The 22,345-nt window shown below is 42.1% G+C and overlaps 1 protein-coding gene across 2 annotated transcripts; it reads left to right on the top strand.

The window, feature by feature from the left end:
• Nucleotides 1-6,901: 6,901 nt before the first annotated feature.
• Nucleotides 6,902-21,807, top strand: LOC121555074 (cobalamin trafficking protein CblD-like). Of its 2 annotated transcripts, none has more exons than XM_041868863.2 (8): nucleotides 6,902-7,078; nucleotides 7,511-7,557; nucleotides 7,648-7,798; nucleotides 7,987-8,207; nucleotides 16,938-17,046; nucleotides 17,368-17,498; nucleotides 21,061-21,147; nucleotides 21,352-21,807. In XM_041868863.2, exons 1-8 carry the CDS (start codon nucleotides 7,054-7,056, stop codon nucleotides 21,550-21,552), a joined length of 972 nt encoding a protein of 323 aa, XP_041724797.1. In that variant the 5' UTR covers nucleotides 6,902-7,053; the 3' UTR covers nucleotides 21,553-21,807. The 2 variants fall into 2 exon arrangements, with proteins under 2 accessions (XP_041724797.1, XP_041724798.1); XM_041868864.2 differs by having other exon boundaries at nucleotides 6,903-7,091.
• The last annotated feature ends 538 nt before the right edge of the window (nucleotides 21,808-22,345 follow it).

The following is a 22,345-nucleotide window of genomic DNA, read 5'->3' as shown; positions in this document are numbered from 1 at the left end:
ATGCACCTGCAACAAAGATAGCTCAGATGTGTGAGTGCCTTTTGAATTTTGAATCTATTACTGAATGAAATCTTCTTCAAACAGCCAGTTGAGTAAGATTGTGGAGAGAATCAGATAAGCTAATAAAAAGGCTTCTTTCCAGAATTGTTAAATGTATCTCAATATCAATCCATCATACATACTGTAGTTGTGCATACTGTACATATTGACTACCTTAGTAGATTTCCATAAAGAGGTTGGCATGAGCCTTTAAACAATGTTTTCTTCCTTTCCTAAATAGGAACAAATCTCTTTTAAGGAAGTGCTACTAAGCCTGTTACACCAATTACCTCAAGAGGGCAGTTTTTATTTTGTCAGATTGGAAATGTTTCTCTCCACGTGTTCACAGTATGCTTAGGGAGGTGCTCGTTACCATGGAAGAACGAATTCAACCCAATTGAAAACGCCTTCAGGGAAGGTTCTTGAAGCCACAGTAATTATTTGATGCGCCATGTCACAAAGGAACAGCGACTGTATACCTTCATGGGAAATTATTAAATGTTCTCATGTTCAAAAACAACAACCTATTTCCCTGGAGGGGATTGCTTATGTCAACACACTAGCATATATTGCCATAATTGTTAAACATGGCAGATAATAATGTCTCAGAATGTGGTGCTGTGGTAAAGCTCACATAGGAACATGTTTGGGATAAATAACTACTCCGATAAATATTTTCTATTTGACACGTTTTGCTTACTGGACTTACCTGTACCAGGAATGGGGATTGCGCTTGCTCTGCCGAGAGTGCCAGTTATTGCCAGAGGGGGTGATGAGTTAGGGAGAAGTCTCCATCTGAGAAAATAAGATAAAGAGGCTAAATGTTGGGCAAGAGGAGCAGTCCAAAACTTACAGTACATGTTACAGCACCCCCAACAGGCCAGAGAAAGAAGTACAGGCTGCCTATTCATGGAAGTTACCTAAAATTCAAGGTCACTCTGGAATTCTACAGACTTCAATGTATGGAAATTACTCACCGGAAATTGTGTTTCAAATTGCAATTGCAGCCATCGTAAAATGCTGATGAACAATTAATCTCAACAGTTTCCACATTTTGTCAAAGCAAACCAAAAAATTGGATGCATGCCAGTTGAAATTGGTTTTGAATAGATGCCTATTCTGCTTGTATGATCTGTATTCATTAATCTTATGCTAATGAGTTCCATTGTCACGTCTTGAGTGTTTTGTTTAACGTGTACCCTCTCTGTCTCTATCTCCTGATATATCAGGCCTATTTCCTGTCTTAATTACTTTTACCAATGGAGGAGGTCATCAAAATAAATCTAATCCAGGGCCCATCAAATCAGAAATTAAACCCAGGCACAGGCTATTGATTCAGTTAATCCCAACAGAATCTCCAGACGCATCCCTGAAAGTAGAGCTAATATTCTGGGTTTTAGTCTTAGCTGATACTGCGATCCTATCAGCCACAGAGATATTTGTTGTGTTATCTGCTTAATTGCCTGTGGCTTTTCCAATTGCCCAGAATAGCAAACCCATTCCAGTGACTAACTGGTATTTGACTAACTGGTATTTGACTAGCTGGTATATGAATAGCTGGTATATGACTAGCTGGTATATGACTAGCTGGAATATGAACCATCTTTCCATCTGAATATATTGGCTTTTGAAAAATGACACATGAATGAAAGACATAGATCTTTAACACCTCCCCAAAGACCCTTTTTATTTATTTCATGTCAACACAATTTTTACCCTGTGTTTTCTGACCAACCGGTGACAGTCATTCGTATCACACTCCTATCCGCTGTAATGGATGACACATGTTCTTCCTTCATGAAAACATCCATGTGGGATTCTCCATGCCCCAGCGACAGGCCAGACCAGTCATTTCCTCGTCACGCCTCAAGGATCCCAAATGAGTCTGTCGAAACTATTACAACAGGTATGAGCCTAAAGAGAGCTGTTGAGTTAGAGGTTAGATAAGAAATCACTCAGTCAGACACACATGTGCTGCTCTGAAGGGCTTTTCTCCCACAGCATGGAAAAACATTGGACTTTTAACATGCCTTTTGAAAGAAATGTCCAGCAGGAACTTATTTCAGTACTAGAAATGCTTTTTTCCCAATTTGTGTAAACTCCTTACAGAGGCAATAATTTTTTTTTTTTTTTTTTTTCACCTTTATTTAACCAGGTAAGCCAGTTGAGAACAGGTTCTCATTTACAACTGCGACCTGGCCAAGATAAAGCAAAGCAGTGCAATAAAAACAACACAGAGTTACATATGGGGTAAAAAACATAAAGTCAAAAATACAACAGAAAATATATATACAGTGTGTGCAAATGTAGCAAGTTATGGAGGTAAGGCAATAAATAGGCTATAGTGCAAAATAATTACAATAGTATTAACACTGGAATGCTAGATGTGCAAGAGATTATGTGCAAATAGAGATACTGGGGTGCAAAAGAGCAAAATAAATAACAATATAGGGATGAGGTAGTTGGGTGGGCTAATTTCAGATGGGCTGTGTACATGTGCAGTGATCGGTAAGGTGCTCTGACAACTGATGCTTAAAGTTATTGAAGGAGATAAGAGTCTCCAGCTTCAGAGATTTTTGCAATTCGTTCCAGTCATTGGCAGCAGAGAACTGGAAGGAATGGCGGCCAAAGGAGGTGTTGGCTTTGGGAATGACCAGTGAGATATACCTGCTGGAGCGCAGACTACGGGTGGGTGCTGCTATGGTGACCAATGAGCTAAGATAAGGCGGGGATTTGCCTAGCAGTGATTTATAGATGGCCTGGAGCCAGTGGGTTTGACGACGAACATGTAGTGAGGACCAGCCAACAAGAGCGTACAGGTCACAGTGGTGGGTAGTGTATGGGGCTTTGGATGGGGCTTTGGAGACAAAAGATAGTGGCCTACAGTGCTGTTGTACAGATTCAAACAGTCACTGCAGCAATTGCAATTGTACACTACTGAGCCTCTATTCCAAAGCGTGCAGATGCAGCTGTCACTAAGAAACCAGTGCTTGCCTGGTGTTTAGCATAGAGCTCAAGCTTGCATGTACAGTAGTCAGCAATGGAGCTTATTGTAGAATAGGGAAACCACCTAGTGTTCAAAGACATCAGAATGTTCACAGCTTTTTTGGACGCTCTTCTGTCACTTTACATGTTCTTCCTCAGTCGAATCCCTAAAACAATACATTGTAGCAGAAGCTACTGTTACGCTACTCCATCCATCAATGTGTGAAATGTACTGAGATGTTACTGTTGAGCTTAACCAGTCTGCTCTGTGTTCCAGAGTGTGAACTGTCAGACAGTGTGAAGCCAGCTTACTCACTTGAAAGAAAAAGCTATCAACTGGCTAAAAATGGAATGTGTTGGAACACAGTGAGCTCCAAAGGGATTGGGACAGTGACACAGTGTTGTTGTTGTTGTTGTTTTGGCTCTGTACACCAGCATTTTGGATTTGAAATGATACAATGACTCTGAGGTTAAAGTGCAGAGTGTCAGCTATAATTTGAAGGTATTTTCATCCATATCGGGTGAACCGTTAAGAAATTACATTTTATGGGGCCAAGTGTATAGGGACAAATTCACTTATACAGTGTGTGTATTAAAGTAGTAAAAAGTGAAGTATTTGGCATATTAATAGCAATGACTACATCAAGCTTGTGACTCTACAAATTTATTGGATGCATTTGCTGTTTGTTTTGGTTGTGTTTTAGATTATTTTGTGCCCAATATATAAATGAATGGTAAATAATGTATTGTGTCATTTTGGAGTCACTTTTATTGTAAATAAGAATATAATATGTTTCTAAACACTTCTACATTAATGTGGATGCTACCTTGATTACGGCTATGTGTGCATCTGTAACTTTCTCACTCATCATTATTCACAATTTATTCAGGATTATCCGTAATCATGGTATAAAGCTCAACAGTAACATCTCAGCACATTTTACACATTTGTGGATGGAGGAGCCAAACAGTAGCTTCTGCTACGATGTATCATTTCAAATCCAAAGTGCTGGCGTATAGAGCCAAAACAACAAAAAATGTGTCACTGTATTTCAAACTACTTCACGGCATGCTACTGTAGGCCCTACTACAATATAAACTGTCAGGGATATGTCTACTATCAAACCTTTTTTTACCGAAGATCCTTTAACAGTAATAGATTGTAAAGCATCTATCGAGGTGCAGTGAGTTTCACACCTCCAGCGAAACACCTATCTTAATGGCAGCCAAATTAAAAACATATTTTTATCATTCCACTGAGCTGCATAAAAGGTGGAAAAGCATCTCACTGCTGCGATACACGCTTTAATGGTGACATTCAGCAAAGGCCAATAAAATGTGATTGTCTGAACAGAGAGATCTAATAAGCAGAGCATTCTCACCACCCACTCGCTCTGCATGCAGGTTGTCTGGTGTTTAGCTGATAAGTATCAAATGGAAATTCTACGGGGCTTACATACAACAACAACGTAGCCTACTTTTCATATGTGTTCACATCACAGCATACAGTATATTTACACAGTCTCTACGGCAGCACAACAGCATGCACTGTTTTGAAAGACATCTGATAGTTCATTAATATGACCAAAATGGCACAGTACATCCATGTCTAGGAGAGCATGGTGAGTGAATGCAGGTGAATGATGTAATTTCCTCTCAGGTTCAGAACCTCCGTGAGTCACTCAACAGGTGGAGCAGAACCAGACACCAGTGGATTGAATTAGTGCAAACTAAATATAACCCAAACCAATATAGACTGCTGAAAACAGGCTACAAAACATTATACTCACACAGCCAGCTTCCTGTGTTCGGAGGGTTGCTATGCAATATCCTGTTGGCTCAAGGCTGCTGCAGATTGTCCACACCTGGTCTTTTCCAAGACATTGAGAACACTAAAGCCCTCATTCACATATTTCCATTGTATACTGCATATTTGTGTGACTGTGTATTCAATTACATAGTGGGAAAGGTTGATTTTATGCTCGGGAGTCTTGGGCTGCTATAAGGCACAATCAATCTCAATAAAACAAAATGATCACATAAATGATACAGGATTACGAATAACAAAACACAAGGTTAATGCCAGCACTAGTTATTTCTTAGGCTGCCTCATTATACGGTTAGTAAAATGTGCACCTGGATGGTTGGCGATTTGGTCTCGAAGCTAGCAAGATGGAAAATGCCATTTATACTTTTGAAAAGTATTGGGTTTACAAAGGCTGTACATTTTTATTTAGACCTTTTTGGAAGAACATACTGACCGTAACGGGAGTAAATGAAGATAGTTACTTAGTGAAATTCCATATCTGGTGAGTAACTAATGTATTTTGACATTATAAAGCTTGCAGAGTTGGTGAATGGAAGTTTGAATCGGAGCTAAATGGCGTTAGATACTGATACTGGGGAAAGTTGCCCTAAAATAAATACATTGGAACAGCAACAACACTGGACAACCTACCTGTATAAACACATGCACCTTCAGGTACCAAGTTCTCATATGAGCTAAAGATAGAGGGGTAATTTTATACATTGTAAAGGTAAATCAATAATTACAGTCCCACATGAAACACTTTGGTTCTTACCCTGTCACGTTAATCTTGTCTGAAAACAATCATTAGAATTGCCACTGGCACCAAGAGTACCAATCTGTAGAGAAATGCTGTTACTCATGGATAGGTATATGACAACCTCTAATGGACAAACATGATTCTGCATGTTGCTTTTATATTTTTATTGGTTTTGCAACCGTGTTACTGGTTCGGCAGCCCGGACCTCATTGGAAAGGCTAGATGTCATACAGGGGCAAGGACTCCGAATATGTAGTGGGGTGTTTCAGACGTCCCCAGTGGCTGTACTACAGGTGGAGATGGGGGATATATTACCACGGGGGGGGCCAGTATGAAAAAATAATACAAATAATAATGTATGCACTCACTAACTGTAAGTCGCTCTGGATAAGAGCGTCTGCTAAATGACTAAAATGTAAAATGTAATATGCCATTGCAGATTAGGAGACAGCAGCTGGCAATTAATTATTGGGTCAACCTAGAGGGACATGGGGTGTCTCATCCTGCGAAAGGGATTTTACAGGCATGCTGGGAACATGAGCGAGGACAGAACATGAGCTTTGGGTGGGTGGGTAATACCCAGGCAAAGGAGATGGGACTGTATGGAAGGGAGTTTAGTCCAACGGTATCTATTCCTGTAAATCCACCATGGCTACTCCTGCCTCCAGTAGTTGATCTAGAAGTGTTGGAGAGACTACAGAAAGATAGGGAGAGTGTTGTTCCATCTGATTTGTTTAAGAGATGTCTGGATACTGTGTTTCAGGATTTTGTGGTCATTTACACAGATGGTTCAAAAGATCCAAGGACAGGACGTACTGGGTCAGCATTTGTAGTGCAGGAAAGTGGGGTGGGAGTCAGGAAACGTATTACAGATCATCTGGCTGTATATACGGCGGAGCTGATGGACAGATGGGTATACAGATAAGATTTACTTGGGTCCCAGCCCATGTGGGGGTGGAGGGGAACGAGGCAGTTGATGTACTGGCTAAACAAGCACTTAGTAGTGGGGATGTTGATGTTGTAGTTTCAATGAGCAAGACAGAGGCAAAAAAAACTGATATGGACAGTGACGGTGCAGAGATGGCAGTGGAATAGAGATAATAAGGGCAGGCATTTATTTCAAGTACAGAGGAAAGTCGGGGAGGGGAGGACAGCAGGAAGGGACAGAAGAGAGGAGGCTATTTTTACAAGATTAAGGGTGGGACACAGCCAGTTGAATAAGACCATACATGTGATAGGAAAGCATCCAACAGGAAAGTGTGATTATTGCCAGGAAACAGAGACCGTGGAGCGTGTATTGCTACAGTGTGGGCAGTATCAGAGAGAAAGAGAGAGGATGAGCTCTAGTATGAGGGAGAAGGGGCGCATGTGCAAATCGAAAGCAATGTGACGCAGGCAATTAGCAAGTTAGCTATAAACGCAGATCAAAACTATTTTCTCAACGTATTTTATTGATTTATGCATGCAAGAAGGCGATATTCTTCAAGGTATATATTTAAGGTAAAACTTTTGAAGTTACGATTGTCAGACCCTATCAACTAAGAGAAATATTCCATCTAGAAGCTAGCAAAATAGCTAGCAGTAGTTGCAGCAGCTCTCACTTTTTAGCTAGCAAGCGTGCCATTCTGAAGCCCGTTATGTAATGAGGCAGATAGTTATCTAGTTTGAAATATTTATCATAAATGAGCACAATAAATGACAGAACTACGATGTCATTTATAGGATATTCATAAATGTGTGTTCAAATAATTTGTCAGAAAGCTGCTAGCTAACTAACTGCTGTTTGTTTTTAACTAACTAACGTTAGCTAGCTTGATTCTAGTACTAGCAATCAGTTGATGCACCTGCCTCGAGTGTTCGGTGTCAAGTTTGACTAGCTAGCTATGCGTTTAGTTAATTTAGTCATTTTTCTTTTGCAGTTTTACAAGTGGACCACAGAAGAGAGCAGCCCAACAGGATGGCCAGTGTAAGTCAACACACACACACACACACACAACATGTTTTTTGTAGTGTGTCGTGTGTGACCTGATGGTGATGTTCATTCTCTGTTCCTCAGGTGAGCTGTAGTAGAGCCAGACTGGTGACATACCTGCCAGGGCTTCATGTACTGGTCCGGCGGATCGCTGGACCCAACCAGAGAACATTCTCTGGTGCTGGATCCTCTGGCTCTGATGAGCCTCGATTAGCCTTCACACCACCTGATCTTGGTAAGCTCAGACCTCTAATCACAATGATGCTACTGTACATAAATATAATAAACCAACTGTCTGTTATTCAGAAGGAAAGTTAACCAGTTCAATGATTGGATCAACTTCTTGAAAGAAATAAAATAAAATCAGTTCCCAATGTTTTAGAAAGTGTTAACTTATGTCTCGTTGTTATTGGATTACATCAGGTCACAGGACAGTGTGGCCTGATGAGAGCATGGGTCCGATCGGGCCTCAGGACCAGCGCTTCCAGTTGCCAGGTATTGCAGGCTTCGACTGCCACCTGGAGAGTACAGCAGAAGAAAAGATTAAAGGCCCAGTCCACCAGACAGTCCCCGACGTGCTGTCTGCCCCCTCCAGCAGCGAGAGGTATGAGTTCCTCCTGGCTCATGTTGTCGGAGAGTTCCAAGTAAGTGAGATTTGGAATGACAATTGACACACATTTCTTCTAGGGCTGTAACGATGCCAGTACCGCAAATGAAAACAGGAAGCAGACCAAAATCTTTGTTCCTTTATAAACCTGCTGTATGTAACCTATTGTGTGCTATAGCTTGGAAAATAAATAAGATACATAATGATGTCTGTATAAAATCAAATCAAATCAAATTTTATTGGCCACATGCGCCGAATACAACAGGTGCAGACATTACAGTGAAATGCTTACTTACAGCCCTTAACCAACAGTACCGGTGCAGAGTCAATGTGCGGGGGGCACAGGCTAGTTGAGGTAGTTGAAGTAATATGTACATGTGGGCAGAGTTAAAGTGACTATGCATAAATAATTAACAGAGTAGCAGCAGCGTAAAAGGATGGGGTGGGGGGGCAGTGCAAATAGTCCGGGTAGCCATGATTAGCTGTTCAGGATTCTTATGGCTTGGGGGTAGAAGCTGTTGAGAAGTCTTTTGGACCTAGACTTGGCACTCCGGTACCGCTTGCCGTGCGGTAGCAGAGAGAACAGTCTATGACTAGGGTGGCTGGAGTCTTTGACAATTTTTAGGGCTTTCCTCTGACACCGCCTGGTATAGAGGTCCTGGATGGCAGGAAGCGTGGCCCCAGTGATGTACTGGGCCGTACGCACTACCCTCTGTAGTGCCTTGCGGTCGGAGGCCAAGCAGTTGCCATACCAGGCGGTGATGCAACCAGTCAGGATGCTCTCGATGGTGCAGCTGTAGAATTTTTTGAGGATCTGAGGACCCATGCCAAATCTTTTCAGTCTCCTGAGGGGGAATAGGCTTTGTCGTGCCCTCTTCACGACTGTCTTGGTGTGTTTGGACCATGTTAGTTTGTTGGTGATGTGGACACCAAGGAACTTGAAGCTCTCAACCTGTTCCACTACAGCCCCGTCGATGAGAATGGGGGCGTGCTCAGTCCTCTTTTTTTTCCTGTAGTCCACAATCATCTCCTTTGTCTTGGTCACGTTGAGGGAGAGGTTGTTGTCCTGGCACCACACGGCCAGGTCTCTGACCTCCTCCCTATAGGCTGTCCCCTCGATGTCGGTGATCAGGCCTACCACTGTTGTGTCGTCGGCAAGCTTAATTTTATTTTTATTTTTATTTCACCTTTATTTAACCAGGTAAGCCAGTTGAGAACAAGTTCTCATTTACAACTGCGACCTGGCCAAGATAAAGCAAAGCAGTGCGATAAAAACAACACAGAGTTACATATGGGGTAAAACAAAACATAAAGTCAAAAATACAACAGAAAATATATATACAGTGTGTGCAAATGTAGCAAGTTATGGAGGTAAGGCAATAAATAGGCTATAGTGCAAAATAATTACAATAGTATTAACACTGGAATGCTAGATGTGCAAGAGATTATGTGCAAATAGAGATACTGGGGTGCAAAAGAGCAAAATAAATAACAATATAGGGATGAGGTAGTTGGGTGGGCTAATTTCAGATGGGCTGTGTACAGGTGCAGTGATCGGTAAGGTGCTCTGACAACTGATGCTTAAAGTTAGTGAGGGAGATAAGAGTCTCCAGCTTCAGAGATTTTTGCAATTCGTTCCAGTCATTGGCAGCAGAGAACTGGAAGGAATGGCGGCCAAAGGAGGTGTTGGCTTTGGGAATGACCAGTGAGATATACCTGCTGGAGCGCAGACTACGGGTGGGTGCTGCTATGGTGACCAATGAGCTAAGATAAGGCGGGGATTTGCCTAGCAGTGATTTATAGATGGCCTGGAGCCAGTGGGTTTGACGACGAACATGTAGTGAGGACCAGCCAACAAGAGCGTACAGGTCACAGTGGTGGGTAGCGTATGGGGCTTTGGAGACAAAACGGATGGCACTGTGATAGACTACATCCAATTTGCTGAGTAGAGTGTTGGAGGCTATTTTGTAAATGACATCGCCGAAGTCAAGGATCGGTAGGATAGTCAGTTTTACGAGGGCATGTTTGGCAGCATGAGTGAAGGAGGCTTTGTTGCGAAATAGGAAGCCGATTCTAGATTTAACTTTGGATTAGAGATTCTTTATGTGAGTCTGGAAGGAGAGTTTACAGTCTAACCAGACACCTAGGTATTTGTAGTTGTCCACATACTCTAGGTCAGACCCGTCAAGAGTGGTGATTCTAGTCGGGTGGGCGGGTGCCAGCAGCGTTCGATTGAAAAGCATGCATTTCGTTTTACTAGTGTTTAAGAGCAGTTGGAGGCTACTGAAGGAGTGTTGTATGGCATTGAAGCTCGTTTGGAAGTTTGTTAACACAGTGTCCAATGAAGAGCCAGATGTATACAAAATGGTGTCGTCTGCGTAGAGGTGGATCTGAGAGTCACCAGCAGCAAGAGCGACATCATTGATATACACAGAGAAAAGTGTCGGCCCAAGAATTGAACCCTGTGGCACCCCCATAGAGACTGCCATAGGTCCAGACAACAGGCCCTCCGATTTGACACACTGAACTCTATCTGAGAAGTAGTTGGTGAACCAGGCGAGGCAGTCATTTGAGAAACCAAGGCTATTTAGTCTGCCAATAAGAATGCGGTGGTTGACAGAGTCGAAAGCCTTGGCCAGGTCGATGAAGACGGCTGCACAGTACTGTCTATTATCAATCGCGGTTATAATATCGTTTAGGACCTTGAGCGTGGCTGAAGTGCACCCATGACCAGCTCGGAAACCGGATTGCATAGCGGAGAAGGTACGGTGGTATTAATGATGGTGTTGGAGTCGTGCCTGGCCATGCAGTCTTGGGTGAACAGGGAGTACAGGAGGGGACTGAGCACTCACCCCTGAAGGGCCCCCGTGTTGAGGATCAGTGTGGCAGATGTGTTGTTACCTACCCTTACCACTTGGGGGCGGCCCGTCAGGAAGTCCAGGATCCAGTTGCAGAGGGAGGTGTTTAGTCCCAGGATCCTTAGCTTAGTGATGAGCTTTGAGGGCACTATGGTGTTGAATGCTGAGCTGTAGTCAATGAATAGCATTCTCACGTAGGTGTTCCTCTTGTCCAGGTGGGAAAGGGCAGTGTGGAGAGCAATAGAGATTGCATCATCTGTGGATCTGTTGGGGCGATATGCAAATTGGAGTGGGTCTAGGGTTTCTGGGATAATGCTGTTGATGTGAGCCATGACCAGCCTTTCAAAGCACTTCATGGCTACAGACGTCAGTGCTACGGGTCGGTAGTCATTTAGGCAGGTTATCTTAGAGTCCTTGGGCACGGGACTATGGTGGTCTGCTTGAAACATGTTGGTATTACAGACTCAGTCAGGGACATGTTGAAAATGTCAGTGAAGACACTTGCCAGTTGGTCAGCACATGCTCGGAGTACACGTCCTGGTAATCCGTCTGGCCCTGCGGCCTTGTGAATGTTGACCTGCTTAAAAGTCTTACTCACATCGGCTACGGAGCGCGTGATCACATAGTCATCCGGAACAGCTGGTGCTCTCATGCATGCTTCAGTGCTGCTTGCCTCGAAGCGAGCATAGAAGTGGTTTAGCTTGTCTGGAAGTCTTGTGTCACTGGGCAGCTCGCGGCTGTGCTTCCCTTTGTAGTCTGTAATAGTTTTCAAGCCCTGCCACATCCGACGAGCGTCAGAGCCAGTGTAGTACGATTAAATCTTAGTCCTGTATTGACTCTTTGCCTGTTTGATGGTTCGTCGGAGGGCATAGCGGGATTTCTTATAAGCGTCCGGGTTAGAGTCCCGCTCCTTGAAAGCGGCAGCTCTACCCTTTAGCTCAGTGCGGATGTTTCCTGTAATCCATGGCTTCTGGTTGGGGTATGTACGTACGGTCACTGTGGGGATGACGTCATCAATGCACTTATTGATGAAGCCAGTGACTGATGTGGTGTACTCCTCAATGCTATCTGAAGAATCCCGGAACATGTTCCAGTCTGTGCTAGCAAAACTGTCCTGTAGCTTAGCATCTGTGTCATCTGACCACTTTTTTATTAACCGAGTCACTGGTTCAGGAGGATAGAGTTATGGTCAGATTTGCCAAATGGAGGGCGAGGGAGAGCTTTGTATGCGTCTCTGTGTGTGGAGTAAAGGTGGTCTAGAGTTTTTTTTTCCTCTGGTTGCACATTTAACATGCTGGCAGAAATTAGGTAGAACGGATTTATGTTTCCCTGCAATAAAGTCCCCGGCCACTAGGAGCGCTGCATCTGGATGAGCGTTTTCCTGTTGATTTATGGCCTTATACAGCTCATTCAGTGCAATCTTAATGCCAGCATTGGTTTGTGGTGGTAAATAGACAGCTATGAAAAATATAGATGAAAACTCTCTTGGTAAATAGTGTGGTCTACAGCTTATCATAAGATACTCTACCTCAGGCGAGCAAAACCTCGAGACTTCCTTAGTATTTGATTTTGTGCACCAGCTGTTGTTTACAAATATACACAGACCGCCACTTACACCCTTGTCTTACCGGAGTCAGCCGTTCTATCCTGCCGATGTAGCGTATAGCCCGCTAGCTGTATGTTATCCATGTCGTCGTTCAGCCACGACTCGGTGAAACATAATATATTACAGTTTTTAATGTCCCGTTGGTAGGATAACCGTAATCTTAGGTCATCCAATTTGTTCTCCAATGATTGAAGATTGGCTAATAGGATTGATGGGAGCGGCAGTTTACTCACTCGCCGTCGGATCCTTACAAGGCACCCCGACCTACGTCCACGATATCTCTGTCTCTTCCTCATGCGAATGACGGGGATTTGGGCCTTGTCGGGTGTCTGTAGGATATCCTTCGCGGCCGCCTCGTTGAAGAAAAAATATTCGTCCAATATGAGGTGAGTAATCGCTGTCCTGATATCCAGAAGCTCTTTTTGGTTATAAGAGACGATGGCAGAAACATTATGTACAAAATAAATTACAAATAACGCGGAAAAACACACATAATAGTACAATTGGTTAGAGGGCTGTAAAACGGCAGCCATCTTCTCCGGCGCTGTTCCTAACCTTTCCAACACCAGGGCTGTTTTTCTAAAGAAGTTAAATCCCCTGCTTGTTTTGTTTCCTTGCCAAGATACTAACGAGTATCATGATACTGGTATTGTCCTGGCCCTAGTTTGTTCTGCCCCCCCCCCAAAAAAAAATAAATAATAATATATATATATAAGTGGTTGTCCCACTGGCTATCATAAGGTGAATGCACCAATTTGTAAGTTGCTCTGGATAAGAGCGTCTGCTAATTGACGAAAATGTAATGTAAATGTGTGTGGAACTAGGCCTAATGGTGATCCGCAGTGATTTCATTTAAATCGCCCCTGCAGTTTTTTGTTATGTCTAATAAATTACTGTTTATTTAATGAAAATAACTCCAAAATATATTTTCTATCATTGATTTCCCTCAGCCTATTTTGGCCCTTGAAATTGTCAGTCTGATCGTGTGGGCATTAGCGCTGGGCGTAATATCGAATTAATTAGATTAATTCGAATGCATGTTTGTTTTTTGCGCGATATTCAACATTTATTTTTCGTTTTTATGAGCGTTTATGTTCTCATGTTGTCTTTTTGGTCTCGTCTCGTTCGCTCCTTCTGTGCTGTGCACCTTTACACCAGAGATCTGTATGTAATGACAAGATGCTCATGTCTCTAACAATGGGAGTCGTTGTCCCAAAGGCGGGAAGGCAGGCGACAAGTTTAGGTCAAAAATAAGCCTATAGAAACGCATTGGGCTTATTTTTGACAGATTATGGCGAGAGTGAAACCTCTCACTTCGCCTCAATCCCAAACCCATCCCCTTACAACAACAAAGATTAGAGATCACTTCTTCCTCTCTGACAAACTGTTTCAACTCACTATTTGCATTTGAGGTTTGGTCCAACAGAATCGGTCATATGGACACCGAAACACTTGGAGACATTCTTTTACTGTAATAGAGGAGAAGTTAACCTTTCGAACCGTTTCAACTCCTCAAATTTTGAGCAGAGCAGACACTACTAAAACGGATGTACCAATGAACATTCATTCTGGAAAATGAATGTTCAGTTTGTAGCGCGCGCATTACGGTACCACGTATCGCTAGCAGCATTTTTGTCAAATAAAGATTGCTATACCTGCTGTTTATTCTGTGTTTTATAAATGTGCAATAAGCATAAAACAATTATATAAGGAATTGTCAGCTCATTCTCATTCTGAGAAATAAGGTAGGCCACTTGAGTTCAACATCTGAGCATGCTGTTCAAACAGTTGGAGACGGACAGAAGGTTGTGTTCATAACAATTCAACTGTTTTGCCTTGTTAGCTGAATTCAGAGCTTGTGAAATTATACCTAGATCCAAGTTGGCTAAACATGAAATATAAATATTAGCTGGCTACTCACTAGCACGTGGGCTTGTGCTTGAGAGATTGTTTATGAGACCCATGTTCATTTTCTATAATGCCTCATTATTAGTGAATGTGCATTATGCATAGTTCTGGTGATTTTTTTTTTTTTTTTTTTTACAAAAAGGGTATTTTTATAGACATACCTGAAAGCCAGATCAGTGATTATTGCAAAATGAGCAGGTACAACTATTTATGTAAAAAATTATGACATTGTTAGTGGGTCTTATGGTTGTGGAAGGCATATATTCAGCCTAGGTATAATTTGCTGACTGTTTTAAATGCAGTGTATTTGGCCTTCAATTGTACAACAAATGTAGTGAAAACATTTAATAAATGTGTGTGTGTGTGTGTGTATATATATATATATATATATACACACACACACACACACACACACAGTACCAGTCAAAAGTTTGGACACACCAACTCATTCCAGGGTTTTTCTTTATTTTTACTATTTTCTACATTGTAGAATAATAGTGAAGACATTAAAACTAGGAAATAACACATATGGAATCATGTAGTAACCAAAAAAGTGTTATACAAATATATTTTATATTTGAGATTCTTCAAATAGCCACCCTTTGCCTTGATGACAGCTTTGCACACTCTTGGCATTCTCTCAACCAGCTTCAAGAGGTAGTCACCTGGAATGCATTTCAATTAACAGGTGTGCCTCCTTAAAAGTTAATTTGTAGAATTTCTTTCCTTCTTAATGCGTTTGAGCTAATCAGTTGTGTTGTGAAAAGGTAGGGGGGTACACAGAAGATAGCCCTATTTGGTAAAATACCAAGTCCATATTATGGCAAGAACAGCTCAAATAAGCAAAGAGAAACGACAGTCCATCATTACTTTAAGACATGCAGGTCAGTCAATCTGGAAAATTTCAAGAACTTTAAAAGTTTATTCAAGTGCAGTCTCAAAAACCATCAAGCGCTATGATGAAACTGGCTCTCATGAGGACCGCCACAGGAAAGGAAGACCCAGAGTTAACTCTGCTGCAGAGGATAAGTTCATTAGAGTTACCAGACTCAGAAATTGCAGCCCAAATAAATGCTTCACAGAGTTCAAGTAACAGACACATCTCAACATCAACTGTTCACAGGGTGACTGTGTGAATCAGGCCTTTATGGTCGAATTGCTGCAAAGAAACCACTACTAAAGGACACCAATAAGAAGAAGAGACCTGCTTGGGCCAAGAAACACGAGCAATGGACATTAGACTGGTGGAAATGTGTCCTTTGGTCTGGAGTCCAAATTGGAGATTTTGGATTCCAACCGCTGTGTCTTTGTGAGACGTGGTGTGGGTGAACGGATGATCTCCGCATGTGTATTTCCCACCGTAAAGCATGGAGGTGTTATGGTGTGGGGGTGCTTTGATGGTGTCACTGTCTGTGATTTATTTAGATTTCAAGGCACACTTAACCAGCATGGCTACCACAGCATTCTGCAGCGATATGCCATCCTATCTGGTTTGGGCTTAGTGGGACTATCATTTGTTTTTCAACAGGACAATGACCTAACGCACCTTCAGGCTGTGTAAGGGCTATTTTACCAACAAGGAGAGTGATGGAGTGCTGCATCAGATGACCTGGCCTCCACAATCCCCCGACCTCAACCAAATTGAGGGGGTTTGGGATGAGTCGGACCGCAGAGTGAAGGAAAAGCAGCCAACAAGTGCTAAGCATATGTGGGAACTCCTTTAAGACTGTTGGAAAAGCATTCCAGGTGAAGCTGGTTGAGAGAATGCCAAGAGTGTGCAAAGCTGTCATAACCGTAAAGGGTGATTTGTTTAACACTTTTTTTTGGTTACTACATGATTCCATATGTGTTATTTCATAGTTTTGACGACTTCACTATTATTCTACAATGTAGAAATAGTAAAAATAAAGAAAAACCCTTGAATGAGTAGGTGTTCTAAAACTTTTGACCGGAAGTGTATATATCGTGATAAAATCGAGACGTGAGTTTTAGGCCGTATCGCCCAGTCCTACTGGGCATTAGGTAATACATTTGAAGATATTTACATAGACAGCCCTGATTATCTGATAGGAGTGTCTAGAGCCCACCCCTTACCCAGATGAACAGTCATTGGTCTATTAAAATCAGATCAGATTGACATCATGATCTGGGCCAAAAACTCCATCCCATCTGCTGAACAGGCTGAAATTCCAGGATTTTTTTTTTTTTTCAAACAGCAGAAAAAGGGATTTATCATAATTTTCACAATTTCGGAGTGTTATTTCGACATCCATAATGCTCTGGGCATGTAAAATAATTGTGTACCTTTTTTGTTCGCGTTGATAAGAAAGATAAAGAAGCGTATGCATATTATCCAGTATAATTTTCAGGTACATTCCCTAATTGTTTTTCTTAGGCGAAAGCGGCCACTCCCCCAGAACAAAAGGTCAACAGAGCAGAACAGGACTTTGAGAACTCGAATGTGGAGTGTGCCATACAATCCTGCCCTGAGCTGCTGAAGAAAGGTACATTTATGGTTTTGTTATCCTTTGACCAAACAGATGTAGGCCTACTATGTGATCAGTCTTGTAACAGTACACACTCCGAACATGCTACACGCATTTTCTGACACATATTCCAACTTGTTGTTATACTGTCTCAAGTTTGTGTAAACTATATCTAACCCTTAAGTGGGAAATTTGTAGGGAAAAGAAGTGAAAGCAGTCTACATGTTGTTATGAAATTGATATTCTACATGTATCCAGTAGAGGGGGCTCAAACACTGGAGGAATGTCGATCGTTTCTATGAAGTTTTGACCATGCTTGTTCTCCCCATGTGTTTACAGAGTTTGAGTCAATGTTCCCTGAGGCCCCTAACAATTTCATGACGGTTGTCACAGTGACCCAGAAGACGCAGAATGACATGACAGCGTGGTGTGAGGCGGTGGACAAAGAGAGGGAGTTGATGCTAGACAAAGTGAGTTTGGGTCTCAATCAACACTGGGTAGTTCTACCCAGAGATAGCTATATATATATATATATATACTACCGTTCAAAAGTTTGGGGTCACTTAGACATTTCCTTGTTTTCCATGAAAACATACATGAAATGAGTTTGAATGGGAAATATAGCAAAATGAATTGAAAATGTAGTCATTGACAAGGTTAGCAATAATAATTTTTAATTGAAATAATAATTGTGTCCTTCAAACTTTGCTTTCGTCAAAGAATCCTCCATTTGCAGCAATTACAGCGTTGCAGACCTTTGGCATTATAGTTGTCAATTTGTTGAGGTAATCTGAAGAGATTTCACCCCATGCTTCCTGAAGCACCTCCCACAAGTTGGATTGGCTTGATGGGCACTTCTTACGGTCAAGCTGCTCCCACAACAGCTCAATAGGGTTAAGATCCGGTGACTATGCTGGCCACTCCATTATAGACAGAATACCAGCTGACTGCTTCTTCCCTAAATAGTTCTTACATAGTTTGGAGCTGTGCTTTGGGTCATTGTCCTGTTGTAGGAGGAAATTGGCTCCAATCAAGCGCCGTCCAAAGGGTATGGCATGGCGTTGCAAAATGGAGTGACAGCCTTCCTCTTCAAGATCCCTTTTACCCTGTAGAAATCTCCCACTTTACCACCACCAAAGCACCCCCAGACCATCGCATTGGCTCCACCATGCTTGACAGATGGCATCAAGCACTCCTCCAGCATCTTTTCATTTGGTCTGCGTCTCACAAATGTTCTTCTTTGTGATCCGAACACCTCAAACTTCAATTTGTCTGTCCATAACACTTTTTTCCAATCTTCCTCTGTCCAGTGTCTGTGTTCTTTTGCCCATCTTAATATTTTATTTTTATTGGCCAGTCTGAGATATGGCTTTTTCTTTGCAACTCTGCCTAGAAGGTCAGCATCCCGGAGTCGCCTCTTCACTATTGTCATTGAGACTGGTGTTTTGCGGGTACTATTTAATGAAGCTGCCAGTTGAGGACCTGTGAGGCGTCTGTTTCTCAAACGACACACTAAGGTATTTGTTCTCTTGCTCAGTTGTGCACCGGGGCCTCCCACTCCTCTTTCTATTCTGGTTAGAGCCAGTTTGCGCTGTTCTGTGAAGGGAGTAGTACACAGCGTTGTACGAGATCTTCAGTTTCTTGGCAATTTCTCGCATGGAATAGCCTTCATTTCTCAGAACAAGAATAGACTGATGAGTTTCAGAAGAAAGTTATTTATTTCTGGTGATTTTGAGCCTGTAATCGAACCCACAATTGCTGATGCTCCAGATACTCAACTAGTCTCAAGAAGGCCAGTTTTATTGCTTCTTTAATCAGCACAACAGTTTTCAGCTATGCTAACATAATTGCAAAAGGGTTTTCTAATGATCAATTAGTCTTTTTAAAATGATAAACTTGGATTAGCAAACACAACGTGCCATTGGAACACAGGACTGATGGTTGCTGATAATGGGCCTCTGTACGCCTATGTAGATATTCCATAAAAAATCAGCCGTTTCCAGCTATAATAGCCATTTACAACATTAACGATGTCTACACTATTTCTGATCAATTTGATGTTATTTTTATGGACAAAAAAAATGCTTTTCTTTCGAAAAAAAGGACATTTCTAAGTGACCCCAAACTTTTGAACGGTACTGTGTGTATATATAGTACTAGTTTCTACATTGTAGAATAATAGTGAATACATAAACTATGAAATAACACATATGGAATCATGTAGTGACCAAGAAAGTGTAAAACAAATCAACATATTTTTTTGATTTTAGATTCTTCAAAGTAGCCACCCTTTGCCTTGATGACAGCTTTGCACACTCTTGGCATTCTCTCAACCAGCTTCACCTGGAATGCTTTTCCAACAGTCTTGAAGGAGTTCCCATATACTGAGCACTTGTTGGCTGCTTTTCCTTCGCTCTGCGATCCAACTCATCCCAAACCATCTCAATTGGGTTGAGGTTGGGTGATTGTGGAGGCCAGGTCATCTGATGCAGCACTCCATCACTTGCCTTCTTGGTCAAATAGCCCTTACACAGCCTGGAGGTGTGTTGGGTCATTGTCCTGTTGAAAAACAAAAATGATAGTCCCACTAACCACAAACCAGATGGGATGGCATATCGCTGCAGAATGCTGTGGTAGCCATGCTGGTTAAGTGTGCCTTGAATTCTAAATAAATCCCAGACAGTGTCACCAGCGAAGGTGTCCAAACCTTTGACTGGTACTGTATATATATATATATATATATATATATGTGTGTGTATGGAGGGAGAGAGTTAGGCCAATGCGATTGAACATTCCGAGAACTCCACTTTCTCCTCCATAGCCGTTGCTAAGTGATAATTAACGCTTCCGCCTTGTGCTGTTTATTTCTAAACCTATGAAGATGTCCACTGAACGCATATGCAATTTGTTGACACTACAACACAGTAAAGACTTGGACACACATTATCCCGGATGCTAATCAATAAAAATGTCTGTTAAATTCGCTGCTCTGTTTTGATTGTTTACAGAACTACTGAAGATCATTCTGACACTTTTACTGCCTGAAGCAGTATGGAGTTATGATTTGCAAGTCTATGGCAAACATGTTGTATATTTTAACACTATCTTTGTTTACCTCTAAGGAATTGAAAGGATTAAACTGTACTCTCTCAAACTCAATGCCTCTAAGTATTAGCAAGAACCTATTTGTTGTAAATCAGCTGCAGAATGAATGTCAACTTTAATTGTGTCTCTCCGACTAAGACTGCACTGGTAGTACTCTTCTGTTCATGATAATGGGATTGTGCATGACTTATTCCCGATCCCAGCATTACAATAGAATACTTCTGTTAGTAGTCTGAGTGTGTGAGAGGGCAGAGCGTGTAAGAGCAGGGTTTGTTTGTGACTGTGTTATTCACCGTCTGGTTAACATGCCCTTGTCTGAGAATCGGTCTAATTGTGCTGCTGACCCCCCTTGACTGCACTCATTTATTAGAGACTGACGGGTACCCTAGTACCCTCCCGTCACAGTAATGGGCTACATCTCTACAACAGCACTTGTTGCGTGTGTACAGAGTTAATGTACCGTTAGCTCACTCCACAGCTAGCTTGAAATGTCGCTGATGGAGCTATCAAATTAGATATTTTACAATAGCTCAAACGTTTGGTACGTTGTCAAGGAGGGTCACGTGTTGAGAGCAGAGGATAACAGGTTGGAGCCCGGTATGGGGACAGGGACAGTGGAGGAAGCTATACTGTTATCAGCACATTGACATCCGTTTCACGTGTTAACCAGTGGATCTGATATTGTGATACCATTACCCATAGCGATCTGTTTGAAGAGATGGTCTCTACCTTGGTATCTGTAAAAAAAAAAAAAAACGAATAGCAGGCCATGCAGGTACCTCACACGATTGTTAGTTAACAACATACAATCAGATCGTTTGACACTATCTCACGCGTTTGTAACAGTGCAAAATCAGAATGCTTGAAACAAACATGAAAATCAAATCAATTGTCTTAAGATAAGTTTAGCATTGTGCTCTGTTACAGTTTGTTGCCAGTGCCAAGGAGATCTGTTATGCCCTGAGGACAGAAGGCTTCTGGGCTGACTTCATAGACCCATCCTCAGGCATGGCGGTAAGACAACTCATAGCTGCTGAAGGATTAGCACTATGCTACAGAAATAGCTGTCTCATGACAGTACATACAGTTGTGACACAGGGATGGCAATTGTGTGGTCTTGACAATTGAAATTGATTATATTTGTTAAAGTAAAATCTTTCAAACATAAACAAGCAGTATTCAGATCTTTTCCCTTAATGTGATCTGTCTGTCTTCCAGTTCTTTGGGTCGTACACCAACAACACACTGTTTGAGACTGACGAGCGGTACCGTAACCTGGGCTTCAACATCGAGGATCTGGGCTGCTGCAAAGTCATCCGCCACAACTTGTGGGGAACACATGTTTTCGTGGGGACAGTTTTCACCAACGCACCTCCCCATAGCCATATCATGAAGAAGCTGCAAGGGAACTACAGCTGAATGATGGGAGAGTGTCTGGTATGTGGTTGCTATTAAACCTTGATGTGTCATGGCTCTTTACACAGGCTTCGACTACTGTTTGGAGAGCTGTTTGTTGTTCACATTTCTATAGAAACCAGCCAAATAGTACTATGGTGAAATACCCACACCCAAATGGTCCCTGAGGGTTTTACCATTAGAGTATATTTAAGCAATAAGGCACGAGGGGTTGTGGTATATGTCCAATATACCACAGCTAAGGGCTGTTATTATGCACGACGCAACGCGGAGTACCTGGATACAGCCCTTAGCCGTGGTATATTGGACATATACCACAAATCCCTGAGGTGCCTTATTGCTATTACAAACTGGTTACCAACGTAATTAGAGCATTAACAATAAATGTTTTGTCATACCTGTGGTATACGGTCTGATATACCATGGCTGTCAGCCAATCAGCATTCAGGGCTCGAACCACCCAGTTTATAATTAAGCAATAAGGCCTGAGGGGGTTTGGTATATGGGCAATATACCACGGCTAAGGGCTGTTCTTAGGCACGACGCAACGCAGAGTATATTGGCTATATATCACAAACCCCAGAGGAGCCTTATTGCTATTATAAACTGGTTACCAATGTAATTAGAACAGTAAAACTAAATGTTTTGTCATACCCCTGGTATACAGTCTAATATACCACGGCTGTCAGCCAATCGGCATTCAGGGCTTGAATCACCCAGTTTATAATTATTTTTATGCCATACAGTGTTTTTTTTTCCTTCTGTGTATTGTGCTTAAAGGCCTGATTTGAAGAGT

Source organism: Coregonus clupeaformis, chromosome 40, assembly GCF_020615455.1.
Source record: "Coregonus clupeaformis isolate EN_2021a chromosome 40, ASM2061545v1, whole genome shotgun sequence".
Taxonomy (NCBI): Eukaryota; Metazoa; Chordata; class Actinopteri; order Salmoniformes; family Salmonidae; genus Coregonus; species Coregonus clupeaformis.
Note: the sequence above shows the minus strand (reverse complement) of the source record. Positions and strands in the feature narration are given on the sequence as shown.